This window comes from Balaenoptera borealis (genome assembly GCF_965194805.1).
Source record: "Balaenoptera borealis genome assembly, chromosome: 21".
Classification (NCBI taxonomy): Eukaryota; Metazoa; Chordata; class Mammalia; order Artiodactyla; family Balaenopteridae; genus Balaenoptera; species Balaenoptera borealis.
The window spans coordinates 2,593,325-2,611,429 of NC_138880.1; the positions used below are offsets into that span (position 1 = coordinate 2,593,325).

Here is an 18,105-nt window from a genome sequence, read left to right on the forward strand (position 1 = left end):
TCTAAAGAAGACATACAGATGGTCAACAGGCACATGAAAAGATGCTCAACTTCACTATTAGAGAAATGCAAATCAACCACAATGAGCTATCACCTCACACCAGTCAGAATGGCCATCATCAAAAAGTCTACAAATAATAAATGCTAAAGAGAGTGTGGAGAAAAGGGAACCCTCTTACACTGTTGGTGGGAATGTAAATTGGTGCATCTACTATGGAGAATAGTATGGACATTCCTTAAAAAACTAAAAATAGAGCTACCATATGATCCAGCAATCCCACTCCTGGGCATATATCTGGAGAAAACTCTAATTCAAAAAGATACATGCACCCAAATGGTCATAGCAACATGATTTAAAATAGCCAAGACATGGAAACAACCCAAGTGCCCACCAACAGACGATTGGCTTAAGAAGATGTGATATTTATACACAGTGGAATATTACTCAGCCATAAAAAAGAATGAAATATTGCCATTTGCAGCAACATGGATAGACCTAGAGATTATCATAATTAGTGAAGTAAGTCCGACAGAGATAGACAAATATTATATATCACATATATGTGGAATCTAAAAAGTAATACAAATAAATCTATATACAAAATAGAAACAGGCTCACAGACATAGAAAGCATATTTATGGTTACCAAACGGGAGAGGGAGCGAGGGAGGGAGGAACAAATTAGGAGTATAGGATTAACAGATATAAACTGCTATATAAAAAATAAACAACAAGGATTTACTGTATAGCACAGAGAATTATACTCAATATCTTATAATAATGTATAATGGAATGTAATCTGAAAAAAAATAACTTAATCACTTTGTTCTACACCTGAAACTAACACAATATTGTAAATCAACTGTACTTCAATAAAGAAAAGAAAAAATAAAATATACAAAAATATCTTTTAAAAGCATCCTTTTTGAGAAGGAAAAATATAGAATAAGAAACATGAGTCTTCCTTAAAAAGGGAATTTTTAATTGAAGTATAGTGGACTTACAATATTATTTACTGTGGTAAAATACATATAACATAAAATTACCATTTTAACGTTTTTAAAAATTGTGGTAAAATATACATAACACTAAGTTTACCATCTTAACCATTTTGACATGTACGGTTCTGTAGCCTTAAGTACACTCAAGGGAATTTGTTTTTAACCAAAGAGAAAACTAACACACCAAATCACTTAAAAATTCCTTTGTTTCTTTGAGGACAACCTTCTGAGTGTTCATGAGAAAAATGAATTTACAACTTGGTGCGGCAAGAAAAAGACTCATCAGCTGAGTCATGAAACAGGCTGAGGGGCAGGAAAGACTGGCCGTGCTTTGCTCTGCACCACAGAAATCATGGTTTTTTTCTTTTGTGTTTTCCTATAGAAAGATAAAGACTTTCTTGTGGTTAAATTATTGCACCACAAGTAAAATATGTACCTCGATGCTGTGAAACTGGTTTCAATCACCATTAAATCACAGTTAACACAGAAGATGGTGATAATTTGTATTATGCACTTCACCTCAGATGCAACGAAACTTTTGTGGTTTGATTGTTTTGACTTTTTTTCTTACATTCTTTTCCTGCCCAGAGCTAAGCCCCCCTTCTTTAGTCAATATTATAAAAACCAAAGAACAGCTTTTGGTGTTTGAAATGACTTAAAATTTGCCATTGCCTTATTGAAGCTGTTGGCAAGCCTCAAATACATCAAAAGTGCTGGTAGAAATTTCTAAGCTCAAACAGAAAAAAATTCAAAGGGAGCTTTGTCTTCCACACACATATTTTTAAATGATTTTAAATAATTAGAAAAATATAGCTACAATATTAAACTATGCTATCATAGCATACTGTTATGCTAAGGATACTGTTGCTTAGGAAAAGCAAGAAGTTTATAAAGTGAGTCTACTTAAAGAAATATATTAAGTAAATAATAATTCGGGCGGTACTTGGTTGCTGAGGTGATACGCCAGTGTCTGAGAGAGCCGTGTTTAGTAAGTCTCACTCCTTTTTCATCCACAGTGTCATTATGTATGGGCACAGTGAGAAAGGAGACAAAACTAATGTTTCACAGAGTAATAGCAGATGAGAGCTGACCCTGGCCGCTGTTTCTATTCAGAGCAGCTAGAACACTCAAGAACTTGTCCCGAGTTTCTCTAAGGATTCCTCCAGAAAATTTACTTTTAGAAAAGTCTTCACAAGTTGATCTTTACTTTCTCTGTTTAGAAAACCATCATTTCTTCTTTAGAAGTGCTCTGCTGAAGCACACAGGTGCAGGATGAAGGCCAGCGAGTGGAGGGGCAACAGGGCTGAGCCTGGACGCTGGTCCAGATGCCCAGGGGCTGGGGTGTGGAGCCAGAGATGGGCAGATGGAGCTGTCAAAGGTCCCTGACACAAAGCCGCTCGTCCCGGGCTGCTGACGCAAATATTCCCACCAGCTCCCTCATCAGCCCCTCACTCCGTCTCATTACTGACTTCTGTGTCATTCCTCCACCGTGTCCAAGAGCTCTTGCCTCTGTGCCCTCCTATGTGCTGTTGCCTCTGTGCCCTCCTATGTGCTGTTCCCTCTGCCTGGAACATACTTCCCCAGCCATCCCCATCACCCCGCCCTCATTCTTCAGGTCTCTGCTCCAATGTCAACTTCTCTGGCCACCTCTATAAAAACCAACTCCCACCCTCCCTGCGTTCCTCAGCTCCCTTATACTGCATGGTTTTCCTGCAGAGCTTTTAGGTCTTGACTTCACACACAGATGTATCATCTGTCTCCCCATCAGGAGTATAAGCTTTCCGAGGGCAGGGACTTTATCTGTTTCGTTCACTGTGTCTCTGGTGCCCACAGCAGAGCCTGGCACGCAGGAGGAACTCAACATAGGTCATCTGAACGAACACGCAGATCTTCTGTCCTTTCTTCCTCACCTGCCCTCATTTAAAATGACATAATGTAATCAGGGCAGTGTCACTGGGGAGTTCCTTTAGGGACTATTGCTGCTGTTTTATAAAGAGGCATGTGTTACATCACCGTCTGCACACCAGGCCCACAGCTCCAGACCTCCCCATGACTGAAGCCTCAAACGTGCGAGCTCTCCAGCTCACACGTGGCCCTGCAGAGGAGTCCGGGCCTGGGTCACCACCCAAGGGAACCGGCCCCAGCCGCCTCCTCACAGCCTCCATCCCAGCCTGTGGCCCCCAGAACCTTCATTTTACAGCCTCATCTCTCGCTCCACTTTTTCAGACCATCTGTGGGCCAAACCCTACAGGGTTTCTTTCCAGTCTCTGCCTCAGTTATCCTGAGCCGCATATATGGTAACAAGGCAGTAGGACGGAGGGAGCAGAGAGGTCCCTGTCCGGATGGACCCGGAGACCTGAGCGCCTGGAGGCCCTGCGGGCACCGTGGGCACAGTGACCCAAGCAGCTGCTCAGCGCAAAGCGACAGGCTCGAGAAAGAGTGAACACCTAGGGAACCTAATGTGAATTCACGATTTCTGCCAAGTTTCATGTTTCGTCTATCTCTCTCTGAAATCAGTCTCCCCAGCGTTTGCCTCTGTCCAGGACGCTATCTGGCGTCAGATCTTCAGGGAGGAGTCCGATATGTCCTGACGAGCAGATACGTCCTGGCACACCCTTTCCATGATACTCAAGACTCTCCAGAAAAACAGGTAAAGATGAACAGCTGTGCTCACAAGCTTTTCAAAGACAGAGTTCACAGTGTGCTGCTTAATTTCGTTTCTGCATGAGGCTAATAAAACAATTTGTGAAACATTAGTGGAACTGGCTCTGCACTTAGCCCCTGAGACGGAAGGTAAGTCTTTTACCTGGTGAAATCCATATTCCTTCATACGACTGATAGAATCTGCCAACATTTGGTGAACATTTCTTGAGGAACTGGAGGGTAACTAGAAATTAAATGAAACACATTTTTATGCCATTTAGAGCTGCAGTGCAATTCCAGAAGATAATCTGTTAATGCTTCCCTCATGTCGATGTTCCCAAATGCTGCCCGCCCCAACTGGATCCTCCCCTTTCCCGCCAGCAAGTGAGCTCCTGAGCCCATCCTGACTGAGGGGGCGGGTATATGAAGCCCCAGCCTCTGCACTCAGTAGGGTTAGAGATGAATCACTGCCCAGCAGCCAGGAGCTGGTGGTTTGCTCATGTCTTGCTCCCAGCTGGCCCCAAGGTCCCTGGGATGACTTTAAGACATCAACACTACTCCTTAATCTCAATTCCCTTCTTTCTCTCTTAATCCCTGCTCTACCCCATCCCGTGTTTTAGGTCGGACCAGAGAAACGCCTTAGTTTCGGCCACTTAACTGCATTCACCTCTCTCCCCTTCTAGGGCTGGAGGAATACCTGGAAGACCCAGTGCCTGGGAGCCCTGCCCACCCTCCGTGCCCGCTCACATCCCCCTCTCCCCCTGCTTCCCCCACTTCCCAGTTCCGGATCTAGGCTTCTGCTGCTCTAGACGGATTTCCTAGGAGCCAGCTCCTGCCAATGGGGTTCCCAGTTCTGCTGCCTGGATTCCCTGGGACCATCCTTGTGGGCCACCTGCCAACCCCTCTGGCTCTGTGACTGAGCTGGCACAGCACACGGGGCGCCTCGTAAGACCAGGTCAGTTACACCGGCCCCCGTCACCCGGTCCCTGGCCTGAGTGCAGTCTGGGCCAAGGCCAGCATGGCAGCCATGTGACCTGTGTGGCCGATATTAGCCACCCTCAACCCACGGTACCACGACTCATGAGTCTTGTGCCTGAGGACTCCTTCCTGGATCCTGGCATAGATGAGAAATTGCCTGCAAAGTTTCAGCCAAAGGTCGGTACCAAGATTCAGTGTGGAGCACAGGGGGTACTTTAGGGTCACTTCTATGCCATGAAACGAACCAGCATGGCTACCTCAATCCTGCCCCTGCAGTTCGGTGCCCATGTGAATAATTATCTCCAAAATAATGCAGGTGATAACTGGTATTGGCCACTTCGATCTGGGCCCTTAAAACCTCCTTCACATGTGTCTCCAGGCCATTTCCCCCTTCTCTGGGCTGGAATGGTGACAGCAGTCATGCTACTAGAAAAACAGCAGAGCCTCCAAATCCTGAGTCCCTGAACGGCTGTGTAGACCTGAGCCTTCCTGGACCAGAACACCCAGCCTGGACGTTACAAGGGAGAAAGATGCACCTCCATGATGTTTTGACCATTGCCTGTTTGGTCTATCCTATCTTAGCTGATAAAGCTGGCCATCGCTGGCGGCCCTGGACTCCAGCTCTCCGCTGAGGTCACTTACTGATCACGGGAGTACAGTCGATGCTGATTTCCCTGATGGCTGAGGGTCACTGGAGCCTGTCCTGCCCAGGCTCTGCATCAGCGCCTTAGTAAGTATCATCTTCACTGCCCACAACATCGCTGAAGGAGGGGCAACATAACGCCCATCCTCAGGTGAAGGAACTGAATCTCAGAGGAGTTGTGCAGCTTTCTGGGATCACACAGCCAGCCTGTGCCAGAGTTCATGCTTTTTCCACTATATCAATATTGTCATGATAGGGAAATGAGTTGCAGGTCAAAAGATTTCTTATACCTATTACTTGGCAAAGTAATGAATCCTATAGGTTTCACAATTGCTACTTGCCATATTCTGTCTCATCTTTTCCTTATTCTGATATTATAAAAGGATATGTAGCTGCCCTGCATCTAAAGCAGAATAGGACGATAACCAGTTCCTCTACTGATGAACAGATGAGAACTCTTCCAACAGCTTTTGTATAAGTCTGTCTGTTCAAAAGTCCGAGATGGCTTTGAAGGGCTCAGGCTTGTGGTCTCTGAATACATTGCCACTATAAGAACTGTGAACTTTAAAAACAGCCTCACTCTCCCTTCCCTCAATGATATAAGATCTGTGGGGCATCATTTGGCAAAAAGGATGTTTCTTCTATGCTGAAAATTAGGAAGCAGGTGACTGCGCTCCACTGCTACCTCCTCAGGTGCTGTAGACAGTACTGCAGCCCCCGCTTCTCCACTCATGTGTTTCAGAGGGACCTGGGCTTCTGCCACTAGCAGAGCTTTGGACCAAGGTTTCATCAGCAGCACCTCCACCACGATCAGCTCCTGAACAAACTCTTAGTTGTTTCCTGAATTAGCGTCAGGCTAATAGATATCTGACGTTGCTCTTCTAAGTCATATATCCCAAAGCGTGGTCTATTTTGTCAAGCATTTTCCCCCATCACTTGCCAATTACCGTCCTCTGCTTGGACATAACACCTTCAACACACTGTACAAGTTATTCTTTGTCCCTTAGAAGTATTCCTTCAATGGAACTATCGATCTCATGTATACACACAAAAGTGTTTTCTCACCACTTGCTTTTTAAGAAATTACAATCTGGATTTTTTCCATCATCATCATGTGCCCTTTCTCACTAGCACTTTCAACATGCTCACTGCTTCTTCACTTGTCAGATATTACAGGGTCATCAATATTTTTAAAAGAGCTCAAATCTAAGCACAGATGCAGGAACAAGACAATTTTCAGGACTTGGTGCCGGGGACTGAAGGGACCTCTGTGACCGTCAGCACCGCCTACTGGTGCCACTCAGAGTTGACAGCCTTTCCTTGTCTGAAGGTTTAGGTTTTGTTTTTAGTACATCAAAGCTCACAAGTTGGTTCTTGAGTAGATAAGATTTAGCATAAACAACTGATTAATTTAACAACCACCCCAGAGATCAGTACTTCTATTCAAATCCTTTCATGTGTCTAAAACATACTGTCAACTCTAAAACTATTCACACGTACTGAGAACCACATTTATAAAAATTCTCATTTTAAGGGTGAGCGAAGATTCGCTCTTATTCCAAAATGTTAAAATAATATGAAGAAGTTCATCAAGACTTGCGTAGAGCAGTTCATTCAGATACACTTACATGCTTACGAATCCACAAAGCACACCATGTACAATGGAATAGACTGAAAGCAGTGTGAGCCAGATCTCCTTTACTAAAACACAGCCAGATCCATGGCTCAAAAGTGATGGTTCACGATGTCAGTACCAGAAGGAGACAGCCTCAGGAATAGCACTCTGAGCGTCCCCAGCTCAAGGATGAAGAGGCGTCCCGAAGAGGGCGCCGGGCCCTCTCTGAAGCTTCCGAATGACGCTGGGTTCCAGGGAATAGACTCTTTAGCTATCCCAATTTGCAACACAAGGAAGGTTGGAAAACTACCCACCTCCCTGCATAATTTTTTCTTACAAAGAACTTTCAAGTCCATGCCTCATTTGACCTTCATATCAACACCATAAGGGTATCAAAGCAGGTATTATCCCTTTACCAAAAAGGTAAGGCGACCTGTTCATAGGTAGGAAAGCAGGGGCTGAAACCCTTGCCCTGCTCCTTCTGTGGGGTGCCCCGGAGAGAACATCTGTCTGCTCTCCCCTCCCACCTGCTGCATTACAGAGACTTCTGCAGCTGCTGAAGCCCTATGGGCAGAGTTAAAGCTGTTGTATCTTCTTCATATTTGTTTCATTTAAAAACGAAAAGTGCCATGGAATATTTATGCAAAAGCTCCAAAAAAATAGAGAGAAAACTTGGAAGCCAATGACATCACAAGCTAGTGGACTTCCTGCAGAAACCAAGTCAGAACGGTCCTCTCCAATCAGTGTGGACCAAGGAGACCTGGGAGTGGAGCCCCTCCACAATGACCAAAGGATTTTATAAGTATATATAAATTACCATTAAACTTAGAAGTATGGCCATTCAAATCTATATAAGCAATGGGTAAACAAAAGACGCTGCCAGCAACATCAATATTATATGGTTACAAACTGCATTTCCTCCAGAGACTATGTGTCATATGAGAATTATTCTAATTATATTCACTTTTTAAACTGGTTTGAAAAATGGTTCATTCTGGCTTCCAACCTAATATTCACTCTGTTTAAAAGTAGGACTATACAATCAAACAAACGTCAAGAGCCTTTGGAATAAACAAGAAAGCTCCAGTGAACAGAACATTTTTAGCGCTTATGTTTTAATGGTGAAGAAGAAAATGATGAATTAAGGCAGGGGTCCCCAAACCGCAGGTTGCAGACCGCTAACGGTCCCTGGCCTGTTAGGAGCCGGGCCGCACAGCAGGAGGTGAGCGGCGGGCGAGCGAGCGAAGCTTCATCTGCCGCTCCCCATCGCTCACGTTACCGCCTGAGCCATCCCCCATCCACCCCCCATCCATGGAAAATTGTCTTCCATGAAGCCGGTCCCTGGTGCCAAAAAGGTTGGGGACCGCTGAATTAAGGGGCTAAAATCAAGAGTTTACATCTGAAAACAAACTGCTAGGTTAAGTATTGGCTCATCCTGATCTTACACCTCTTAAATCCATGGTCTTCCTTAACAGACTGATGGTCAGAGTAGTAACCTCTGTGAGGGCAAAGATCACGTCAGCTTAACTAATTCACGATACCTGGAGCCTCGGCAAAGAGAACAGCGACTGGGCACTTAGTAGGGCCTCAATAAGTATTTGGTGAATGAATGAACACACTATGTATTCACGAACACGTTCTCAATCATTAAAAGATATTCAGTCTAGTTTTAATACTAATAAGAGAGACTTAATTCAAATTCTCCAAAAATCGATGGCCTGTCCCCGCACTTTGCTAACCAGGTCGCTGGAATAATCAGATTCCTATTTCTATTCTCAGCCATTTTAAGTGAAAAGGGAATTTCCCAGTGATGACTATAATAGTAAGCTTTTGAGCATACTGGGGTTTAGCACTTTTTTTTCTTTCTTTCTAAAATAGTGAGAGAGGCAGAATAATGAAACTGTGCTCTGATAAAGTGACAAAGAATAATAATATAGAGAAAGTGGAGATACTTTCCTAAAGCCAACTAGACTAACAGGATGAAAAAGGGACATTCAATTTTACTGCTGAAAATATGTTGTGTGGTCCCTGTGGAGAGATTTTACTGAAACATGAATTAGGACAACGGAGACCTTAGGGAATGTTTTCCCCATTTCTCTAACATTGTTCCTAGCAAAATCTATGCACAAAGACTACTGGAGAGTCCGACTTGAAAATACAGTGGACTCTAGTATGATGTGTAATTTTACGGCACCTCTTTAAATAATGCATTAGTCTTTAGCACCTAGTTTATTCTGAGCAGAGCAGAGCATGGAACTGTCATGCTGCATGAAGATCTGTCTGCCGGCAACGCACCTCACCCACGACTCCTCCAAGCGATGTGCAAACAGCAGAACTGGGCAGTAACATCCTCAGGAAATGCAATAATCAGAACTAATAAGGGTTGTTAGGGCAAAGTGTTTCAGATATGAAAGAGTTTCAGAGGCCGCGCTTACAATTTCACCAGGGAGATACCTGATATATGATCCATGAAGGAGAAAAGGAAGACAGCAAGAGAAATAAAGTAATTGTTAAATATAAAGTTTAAGGATATTATAAATATTTATATATTTATATAGCTGTAATATATATAAATATAAAGTATAAGAATATAAAGTGTGAGGATAGTAACAAAGGATTGTTAGGAGAGTAGTCAAAGAGTCTTAAAAACATGGTTGATTTGGGAAGTCTTGACGTAACATAAAATAGGAGCCTAACAATAAATAATAATAGAAAATAGTATTTACATATATATTTTACTCACATCCAACCCAGTGATTTGTAGCTACTGTAACCTCCATTTTTCAGACCAGGAAACTGAGCCCCAGAAAGGTCAGCAAGGCCCCACAGGGTTCCATATTTTTCTTCCCAGCATGCTACTCCAGTGAGTCGGATAAATGAATCATTGCCAACATCACGTGCATCACACAAAATGAAGTTGTGTTACCAACTTCGTAATGTACAACTCTCAACACCAGAACTGTTTTTCTCTTTTGTAATTCACTTTATATGAAGCCTTTAATATAACATACTACTTTTAAAACTCCAACAGCTTAAAAGGCTTTTAAGGGCTTACGATTCTGTGATTCTATCTTATATAAAATTTTATTCTACAGACTACCATGAAATTCTATTACAGTCACACAAAAACTACTTGGGTAATTGTGTAACTCTCTGATTACGGCTCTTCTCTTGAATTAATACAGTGAGCACGGTTAATTCCTCGTCTGTTTTTACCTGGTATACACGATACTTTAATCTCTCACAAAAATAATACTGAACTGCTTCCTTCATGTATACTAGGAGGGAATATACATCAAGAGAAACGGTTACTGGTTTGGGATTCTCTCTCTTTTTTCTTCACATTCAACTCAACCCTCAAAATTCCACTTGCATTTCAAGAATACATTTCCCCTTCAGTTTGCAGTGGTTTCCTCATTATTAGTGTGACCCCTACTCCCTCTGAGGGACTGGCAACATGTCTGTCTGCAGACGAGAGCTCCACCAGGCCCTGGCACAGGGCGTGTACCCCTCGGTGCGGGGCAGGGTCTCCACCCGCCTACTCTCCTAGGTTAAGTCACCTAAGGAGCTGTGCTATAATACCACTTTTCACTCTTAATAGAAAGCCTGGGCCACATAGAACCCCAAACTGTGGTTGCTATGTAGAAGAGAAGCACCTTGAGATGAATAAGGGTCCAAAAGTAGCAATCAAGCATATTCTTTTCCATTCTCTTCAAGTGGTCTGATCTCAGTATCTTCCTTCTGAAAATCTCCTTTATGAAGGCAGACAATCAAAATCCAGTTTTAGAGAACTGCTGGCTTCTGAGTAGACAGCAAGCTTAATAACTTCAGTTTGGAAGGGATGAAGGAGGTAAGGAAGAAGGAAAACCTAAGTGGAAGCCTTTCATTGTGTCTGAAAATCATTATCCAGGTGCCCCTTCACTGTTCTCTACTGAAGGGAACATAACGCTACGAGTTAGAATAACACCTAAAAACACAACTGAACACTACCACAGTTTCAATGTCAACTTTACGATTAAAATGCACATTTTAGTGGCATGTTTTTGTTATCAGTTATAGTGAAATGACAGATGTAAAAGCAGGTGCCAGAGCCTTGGGGCAGTGTGGGAGGTGTGTGTGTGTGTGTGTGTATGTGTGTGTGTGTGTGTGCGCGTGCATGGTAGAGGTGGAGAGGTGAGAGGTCTCATCTCTAGCTCCATTTGGTTAAAGAAGATACTATGTATGACAGGGAAGACTCTTGCTCAAGGGTTTTTAATCTGCTAGCTTCAAGGTCTTTTTTGGGTTTTTTTTAATGCTTTGAATTCCAAATATTTGCGTTCTAATTTTTTTTTAATCTCCTGGTTTGCAATGTGGTCCACTTTGAAGGCCATTTCTGTTAAAAACAAGTAATTCTCTGGAAATAAAAATCTAAAAGTGAGCAGATAGTTTTATCCAAGGTCCCCTTCGGGGCAAGGACAGTCAGTCTACTGATGAATGAGTCCCCAGCCTACAAATCACCTGACACAGAGCCACACAAGGGCTTCTCTTTTAATTAGCATCCCACCCACCACCCTCAAACCTGTTCTTTTCCCTCCCGAATTCTCCTGCAGGAAGGGGTTAAACACTGACTGCTTTGGGAGGGCTGTCCACACCAAGGGTCCCTAAGGATCTCTGCTCAGCAGAGAGGTACCCCTAGTTCTTACCCAGACTCCCCCAGGGAGGGGCGCCTGCTCACACAGTGCCTCTCCTGTCCTCTTCTCTGGCTCTTATTAACTCCTCGTCAGACTTGTCTCTGCCTGGGCATGGCCTCTGCTTCCCAACCTGCATGTCTCAGAACATGGCTGGGTGACAGCTAAATTCTCATATTTACCATCACCTCCCATTCAGGGGCAGGTCCCAGCAGCACTGAGTGTTTGCTGTGATCCACTGAGAACCAGAACACTCTCACTAGATATTAAGCAGAGCATCATTTCTGAGTTTCCCAAGTGCTACCACTGCTGCCAAAGACAAGGAAAGGGCAGGTATTTTGTAGAGGGCAACAGCTTCCAGAAAAGAAGCCATGCAGGCAGCTCTAATCTAGGGATCATTTCTGTCTCCTCAGATTGCACCAGCCACTCAGCCTCCCTCTGCCTCTACCTCCTCACCTGAAGAATGAGAAGGACCAAGCCTGGGCTCATGGTGAGAATAGCATCTCATAACTGAAGGACTTCAGGGGCAATTCTTGCTGTTTCCATCAGATGATATTAGGCAAGCAACCTCATAAAATTTTTTTCAGCTTCCTTTGTAAAGAAACAATGTGGCTAATTTAATCCCTGTTTTATAGAGGGAACTGATTCCTGTAGGATGTGGCCGTAGGTCACAGAGCTGCTTCTATGGATGGAAACCTCCATTCCCGGACTAGAGGTATTCTATGTCAGCTGCACTGTTTCAAGGTATCTGGTACTTAATTGGGCAGTCTTACTTTTGGTTATCCATTTGTTAAAATGAAAATTTTAAGTTAACATATATTCTTAAGAAATATTTTGTAAAGATTATCCTCAGTGTGTCAAAAGATGCTGAGACTGGACCCCAAGTTTTCCAAACCCTGAAGCAGGCATCAAATAACTCTTCTCAAATCCCCCAGGTTGGCTTCTTGTGGATCTAAGGGTTAAGCAGAAATTCTCTACCCTTAGAATTGGGACAAATCTTTCACTGTTCTAGAAAAGATCTCCTTGGATGAAGTCATCTGCCAATGAAGATATAAAATAAATCATTGTTACACTGGTATAAAATAATCCAAATGCAAACCTAAAGATTGGGCTGTTTACTGTTCTGGTTCCATGGAGGGAAGGGTACAGGTCTCTACAATTTTTTATATGTGAGAAGATTAAGTAGACCCAGATGGGTCAAGAGGTATAGTTTCCAATCTAGGGGTGGAGGGCTGTGGTGAAAAGCTGAGGATAGGCTAGCCAGTTGACTAAGGAGGACGTAATATGTACTTTATTTCCAGAAACGGGGCTGGGTTAACCTCGGCCCTGTACTGCTGGGCTTGGACCTCACACCCCTGCCTAATTCCTGCTTGGATGTGAAAGTCCAGCCCTGGTGCTGTGATTTTTCCAGTGAAACTGCATGGAAACCCTCCTTAACAGCCATGAAGACATGAGAAAATATTCGCCTTCAGGGCACACAGGCATGGGTGCTGTTTAGGATCACCGGCATTTAGAGCTGGAAGGCTAGGAGGAGCCATCTCAGCAAATAGATTCTATCTCAGGCGCTCGCTCCCGGGAATGAGCACGGAGGCATCTGTGGACAGGACGCGAGGGCGCATGTGCCCTGGGTTGGGGGAAGGAGAGCTGCGATCCATTAGTGATGTCTGCCCAGGAGTACGTGCGTAAGAGGTCTTAAGTTTTGTGTCTACGTACCTTTTAAAAGCCTCTCATTTTATAGATAGGAAAAAACGAAATCCTGCAGACACAGAGTGAGAATGAAAGCCCAGTTCTTCTGACTACGTTTACCATGCTTGCTCTCATTATGTTACCACAGAGCAAAAACCTACCATAAGTCCACAATCCCTTATTAACAATTCTGAAATCCAACAAGCTCTGAACGTACGTAACTCACACTGAGGGGGAAAACCTGACTTGGACTAACATGAGATCATTTAGAGTATTTACAGTAACTGATTGCAAAGTGTAACCAAACCCTGCTGGGGACACTATATATTATACAGTATATACACAGCATTTCTTTTATAAAATCTGAAAAAATCTGAAATCTGAAACGCATCTGGCCCAGGGGTTTGGATAAGGCAGGGCAGGCCAGTGGTACTGAGTCCACCGCCTACAGGGTGTGGCAGGTAGAGTAGCCCCCAAATGTCTACACCCTCATCCCCCGGAACTTGCGTCTGTGTTATGTTACACAGGAAGTTTGCAGGTATTCATTATAAGCTACAGACCTTAAAATAGGGAGACTTTCCTGGATTGTTCTATTGGCCTCAACTAATCACATGAGCCCTTAAAAGCAGAGAACTTTCTCCAGCAGGAGTCTGAGAGATGCAGCAGAAGGTCAAGTCTAAAATATTAGCAACTCTCTAAATTCTAAGCAGGAGAGAGACTCCACCCGCCTTTGCGGGAGGGGCCACACTGGCAGCACGAGAAGGCAGGCAGGCAGCCCCAGGACTGTTCCCAGGCTGACAGGGCTCGCGGTGGCTCATGAGCCAACGACCTGAATAAGCATGGAAGCGATTCTTTCCCGAAGCTTCCAGATAAGATCCCTTCTCAGCCAACACCTCGATTTCTGCCTCGTGAGAACGGAAGACCCAGCCAAGCCACGTCAGATGTCTGACCTGGGGGCTGTGAGATAACAAGTGGGTATTAAGTTCATAGTAATTTGCTACGGCAGCAACACAAAACTAAACAGGAGAAGCCTGATTCCTCCCCCATGATACAGCCTCTAGACACCCTCCCAAAGCGCCTTCCTTCCCACCCAAGCCCTGCCCGGGTCAGGCCGCTCCCTCCCTAGACCGCTCAAGATGCTTTCACTCACTTTCCACTGACACCCTGCTGGCCTCCAGGCCTCCCCCGGCCCCGCCCTCCCCCGGCCAGCCCCGCCCTCCCCCGGCCCCGCCCTCCCCCCGCCAGCCCCGCCCTCCCCCGGCCCCGCCCTCCCCCGGCCAGCCCCGCCGTCCCTGGCCAGCTCCGCCCTCCCCACCAGGAACTTGACTGCCTCACTGGGTGCATGCTTTCCAGGGGGTGTCCCTTCTTTCTCCCAAGTCCTGAGACACCGAGACCCAGTCGGGTGCCTCCCTTATGGCCCCGTAACACCTATCACTACACGTATGGAGCCCCTGACGAGCCTTAGCTCACGGAAGGACCGATTCACCTCAGTCGGCCTCACCGGGCAGGGTGCTCGCAGGGCAGGCCGGGTGTAGGACACTGTCACGCAGACCAGGCAAGGCTTCGCGTGTTTCTGGTTAAAATAACCCCTTGGAGTTGTAGTGGGATTTGCAGTTTTCCAAGCATTTCCAAATATATTATCTCATGTAATTTTTACAAAATAAACCATGAGATAAAACAAGGCAGGTATTTTTAATTCCCAGTTTTTACAGGTGAGAAGACAGAGGCTCCAAAAGGTTCTGAGGTTTGTCCGCTAGCCCACGTGAGAAACCCTGCCTCACAGACTCAGTGCTGCCACGCGCAGGGCAAACGCCGCTCTGAGAATCTGGCCGAGGCAGCAGCAGGGCCACATTGCGAGCTCTGGGGACACTGCCGTGGATCCGCCCTGGCAGGTGTCCAGGCAGTTAGATCTCATTGCGTCTGTTTCTCCGCTCTCCTCTTTCTCTTTCTCCGTGTTTTCTTACAGAAAAAAGTCTACTGTTTAATTTGAAAGCCAACAACATCTGGGTCTAAAGCACTCTTGCTTTGGGGGCACAAAAGCAAAACCTCTCTTGCCAGCAGTGTGATGGTGACGATGCAGCCGTGATAGCTTCCCCGGGGCAGGGGCAGACGAGATGGCCCAGCTCTGCCTCTAACACAGGCTCTGCACAAGCCACTGCCCTTGCTTCCTCCCCTCGGAGAACAGACCCCGTTTCACGTCTCCGACGGCTGCTGTGAGGATGGAGTGAGACAGTGCATCTAAGTCATTTGGCAACTGTCCAGGGATGCCTGCACGTGAAGTGTCAAATTCCTCCCCCTCGCCGCGATCACCCCAGTTACCTGCACCAAAGCAAATCTGCCTTTTCACCAAAGAATATCCCAGGCTCCTGGCTATGCTCTTAGGATGTGCTGTTTTCTCCTCTTGAAGCTGGCCTTGGCATTCTTTTAAGCTGATTTCATCTTATTCAAAATATTAGCGGGTAAAGAGGGAGGATAATGAAGGAATAACTGTGGGATTGGCCCCCAAGTCCTACACAGGCCCAAAGGGGTCCCTGACTACATGTTCTCCTCCATTCACAACATAATCAGAGCAGAGCTGAAAAGACACTGGCTGATACAAAGGCAGAAACCCAGTCCACTCTTACACCCCAGTTAAATCATTAACTAAGAAGCACCACCTCCTATGAGTGACTGACTCTTACACAAGAGCTTCCACGGTGCTAAAGGCACATCAGCATTTGGGTTGAATTTAACTTTTATCTCTTCTTCATAGCCCTTCAGAGGTTTTAGATCAGACCAGTAAGGAGTGCTTTCAGATTCAGGTCTGGAGAACTTTCTGAGCATATGGGGCACATTTTCTGGTGATGATCTGTCATGTGGAAATTCATTACAAGTCCAACAAGACCATTTTATTTTAGTAAATCTATAGCTGATTTTCCTTGAATACTTTTTATAATTCTGGAAAACTGATGGCTCTTTAAATCCTCCCATGGTTATTCAGATAAGCATTATGATCACTAACATCAATAAAAATGGCTTGATGATTTTTCCTTTTATAATAAACTTTAGGCCTTGTGTAGACAATGCAATTTTAAAGACATGACAATATCCTTCTAGATACTATGGTTAAATTATGGCCGAAACACGGAAATCTTTACAGCGCAAGCCCGGATTGCATTTGGAAACATGCAATGGGTGACTTCCAAAACTCCTGCCTTGGTTTCTCACTAGAGTTCTTCTCCAAGGAGCAGATCTGGAGAAGACAATGAATCTGTTTTAAGTACACCAAAGTTATGATGGGAGTGGAAGTTCAAGTAGATATACAAAAATGAGGACTTTCTGAGATATGGGGGGCAAATCAATCTCTCTTTGGGCATTAGTTTGTTCATCTGTAGAAAAGAAATCATCACTTGCATTGTGTTGTAAAATGAACTAAATCCATGTGGAAAAGCTTTGTGGACGCTAAGTCAAATTGTGTGTGTTTTATTCTTTTGTATGAAATCAACTTACATCTCCACCTGGAGGAGCATGAGAAGTCCTTGATGTTTCTAAACCAGACTCATCGTCTTTAAAACCAGCAACTCCTCCAGCCATTTGTTCCTGTTTATGCTGATGACACACCCACACTCACAGGCTTCCAAGCTTGGAAACCTGGGCTATGCTAGAAACCTCACTTCCCTGCCCACTGGGATGCCTGATCAGTTCCTTTCAAAATATGAATCTGCTTAGGCCAGCCCCTTGCTCAAAAATCACTGACAATTTCCAGCTGTTCTTGCACAAAGGGTCAGAACATGTATGTCGCCCCCAAGACCCTGTCCTGTCTGGCCTTGCCCAGCCCCTCACTCTGTCATTCCCTCTGCATTCCAGCCACACAGCCCTGCCCAACTGTCCCTTTGCTGGAACCTCCAGCCCCAGGCAGCCTCTGTGGTCACCTCCAGCTCTGAGTCCCCTGCAAAGCCATTATGCACGCCCCGGGAATGCTCACGTCCTGGGGTGAGCGAGGCACAGAAACATACCCCAGTCCTGGAGCACTGCCATCGTTTGAAGTGACATTTTATGTGAAGTCTTTCCCTGCTTCCTCAACTACGAAATTCATGACAGCAGTGATTCTATTTTCACTCCTGCATTGTCATCTCAAGCCTAGTACATAATGGGTACTTGTTCATTGCATGAGTAAATCAATCAATCTTGGGATCTTCTCCTCAATGTACCTCCCACTTAACAGCCTCCAAGAGGTAAAGAGCACACACAGCGTCATAGAGCCAGAGACCAAATGGAAGCCACACAGCTGCAAATCCCCTGTTAGTTCTCAGGGTAATTAAATTGTTGGCAGAAGAAATACTTCACCATATAGTTTCATTCTTCTTCCAAACCATAATCCAAGCCGCAAATTACATTTGAGCTTTTTAAACCACCTGACCTAAGAGAATTCATCCTAGTTCTGAGTATAGAATGCTGTTGTGTTGAGGCAACAGCTGTTCCACAATCCCAGGCAGAATCTACGAAGCCAAGAGACACTGATGCTTTGTCCTCAACAAAAGGGGAGACCCATTAGGACAAATCTAGGACCCGGAGGTGCCAGTGTTACAGGCAGGCCCAGCAAACCGCTGCCCGAGCGCCAGACCCCGCCCCAACCATCCTGGTGAGTAAAGTGGCCACAGCCTGTGCACACCTGCGACAGAGGCCACAGGGCCCAGAAGCTCCATGGCCCACCATCTGGCCCTTCAAGAACGAGTCTGCCGAGCCATTATAGAAGGCACATAACACGGAAAAATAACCCCGGAAATGTCTTAAAATGCACAATTTTATATCTAGAGTTCTTTCCTCACACCTTCTCCCGTGGAAAAGGGTGCCTTATATTGTTTGTGAAAAAGCAGGTGAGCCAAACCCCTGA

At 45.1% G+C, this 18,105-nt stretch overlaps 1 protein-coding gene across 9 annotated transcripts in view; it reads right to left on the reverse strand.

Annotated features, from left to right (window-relative positions):
* Nucleotides 1-18,105, reverse strand: part of SH2D4A (SH2 domain containing 4A) — a 72,237-nt gene that overhangs the window by 31,600 nt on the left and 22,532 nt on the right. For 8 of the 9 annotated variants that reach the window (XM_082374880.1, XM_082374876.1, XM_082374873.1 and 5 more), the window contains one exon: nt 3,807-3,887. The exons of the other annotated variant lie outside the window; for it this stretch is intronic. In XM_082374880.1, the coding sequence (XP_082231006.1) occupies nt 3,807-3,887 (81 nt within the window). The remainder of the gene's footprint in view (nt 1-3,806; nt 3,888-18,105) is intronic. 9 annotated transcript variants of the gene reach the window in all.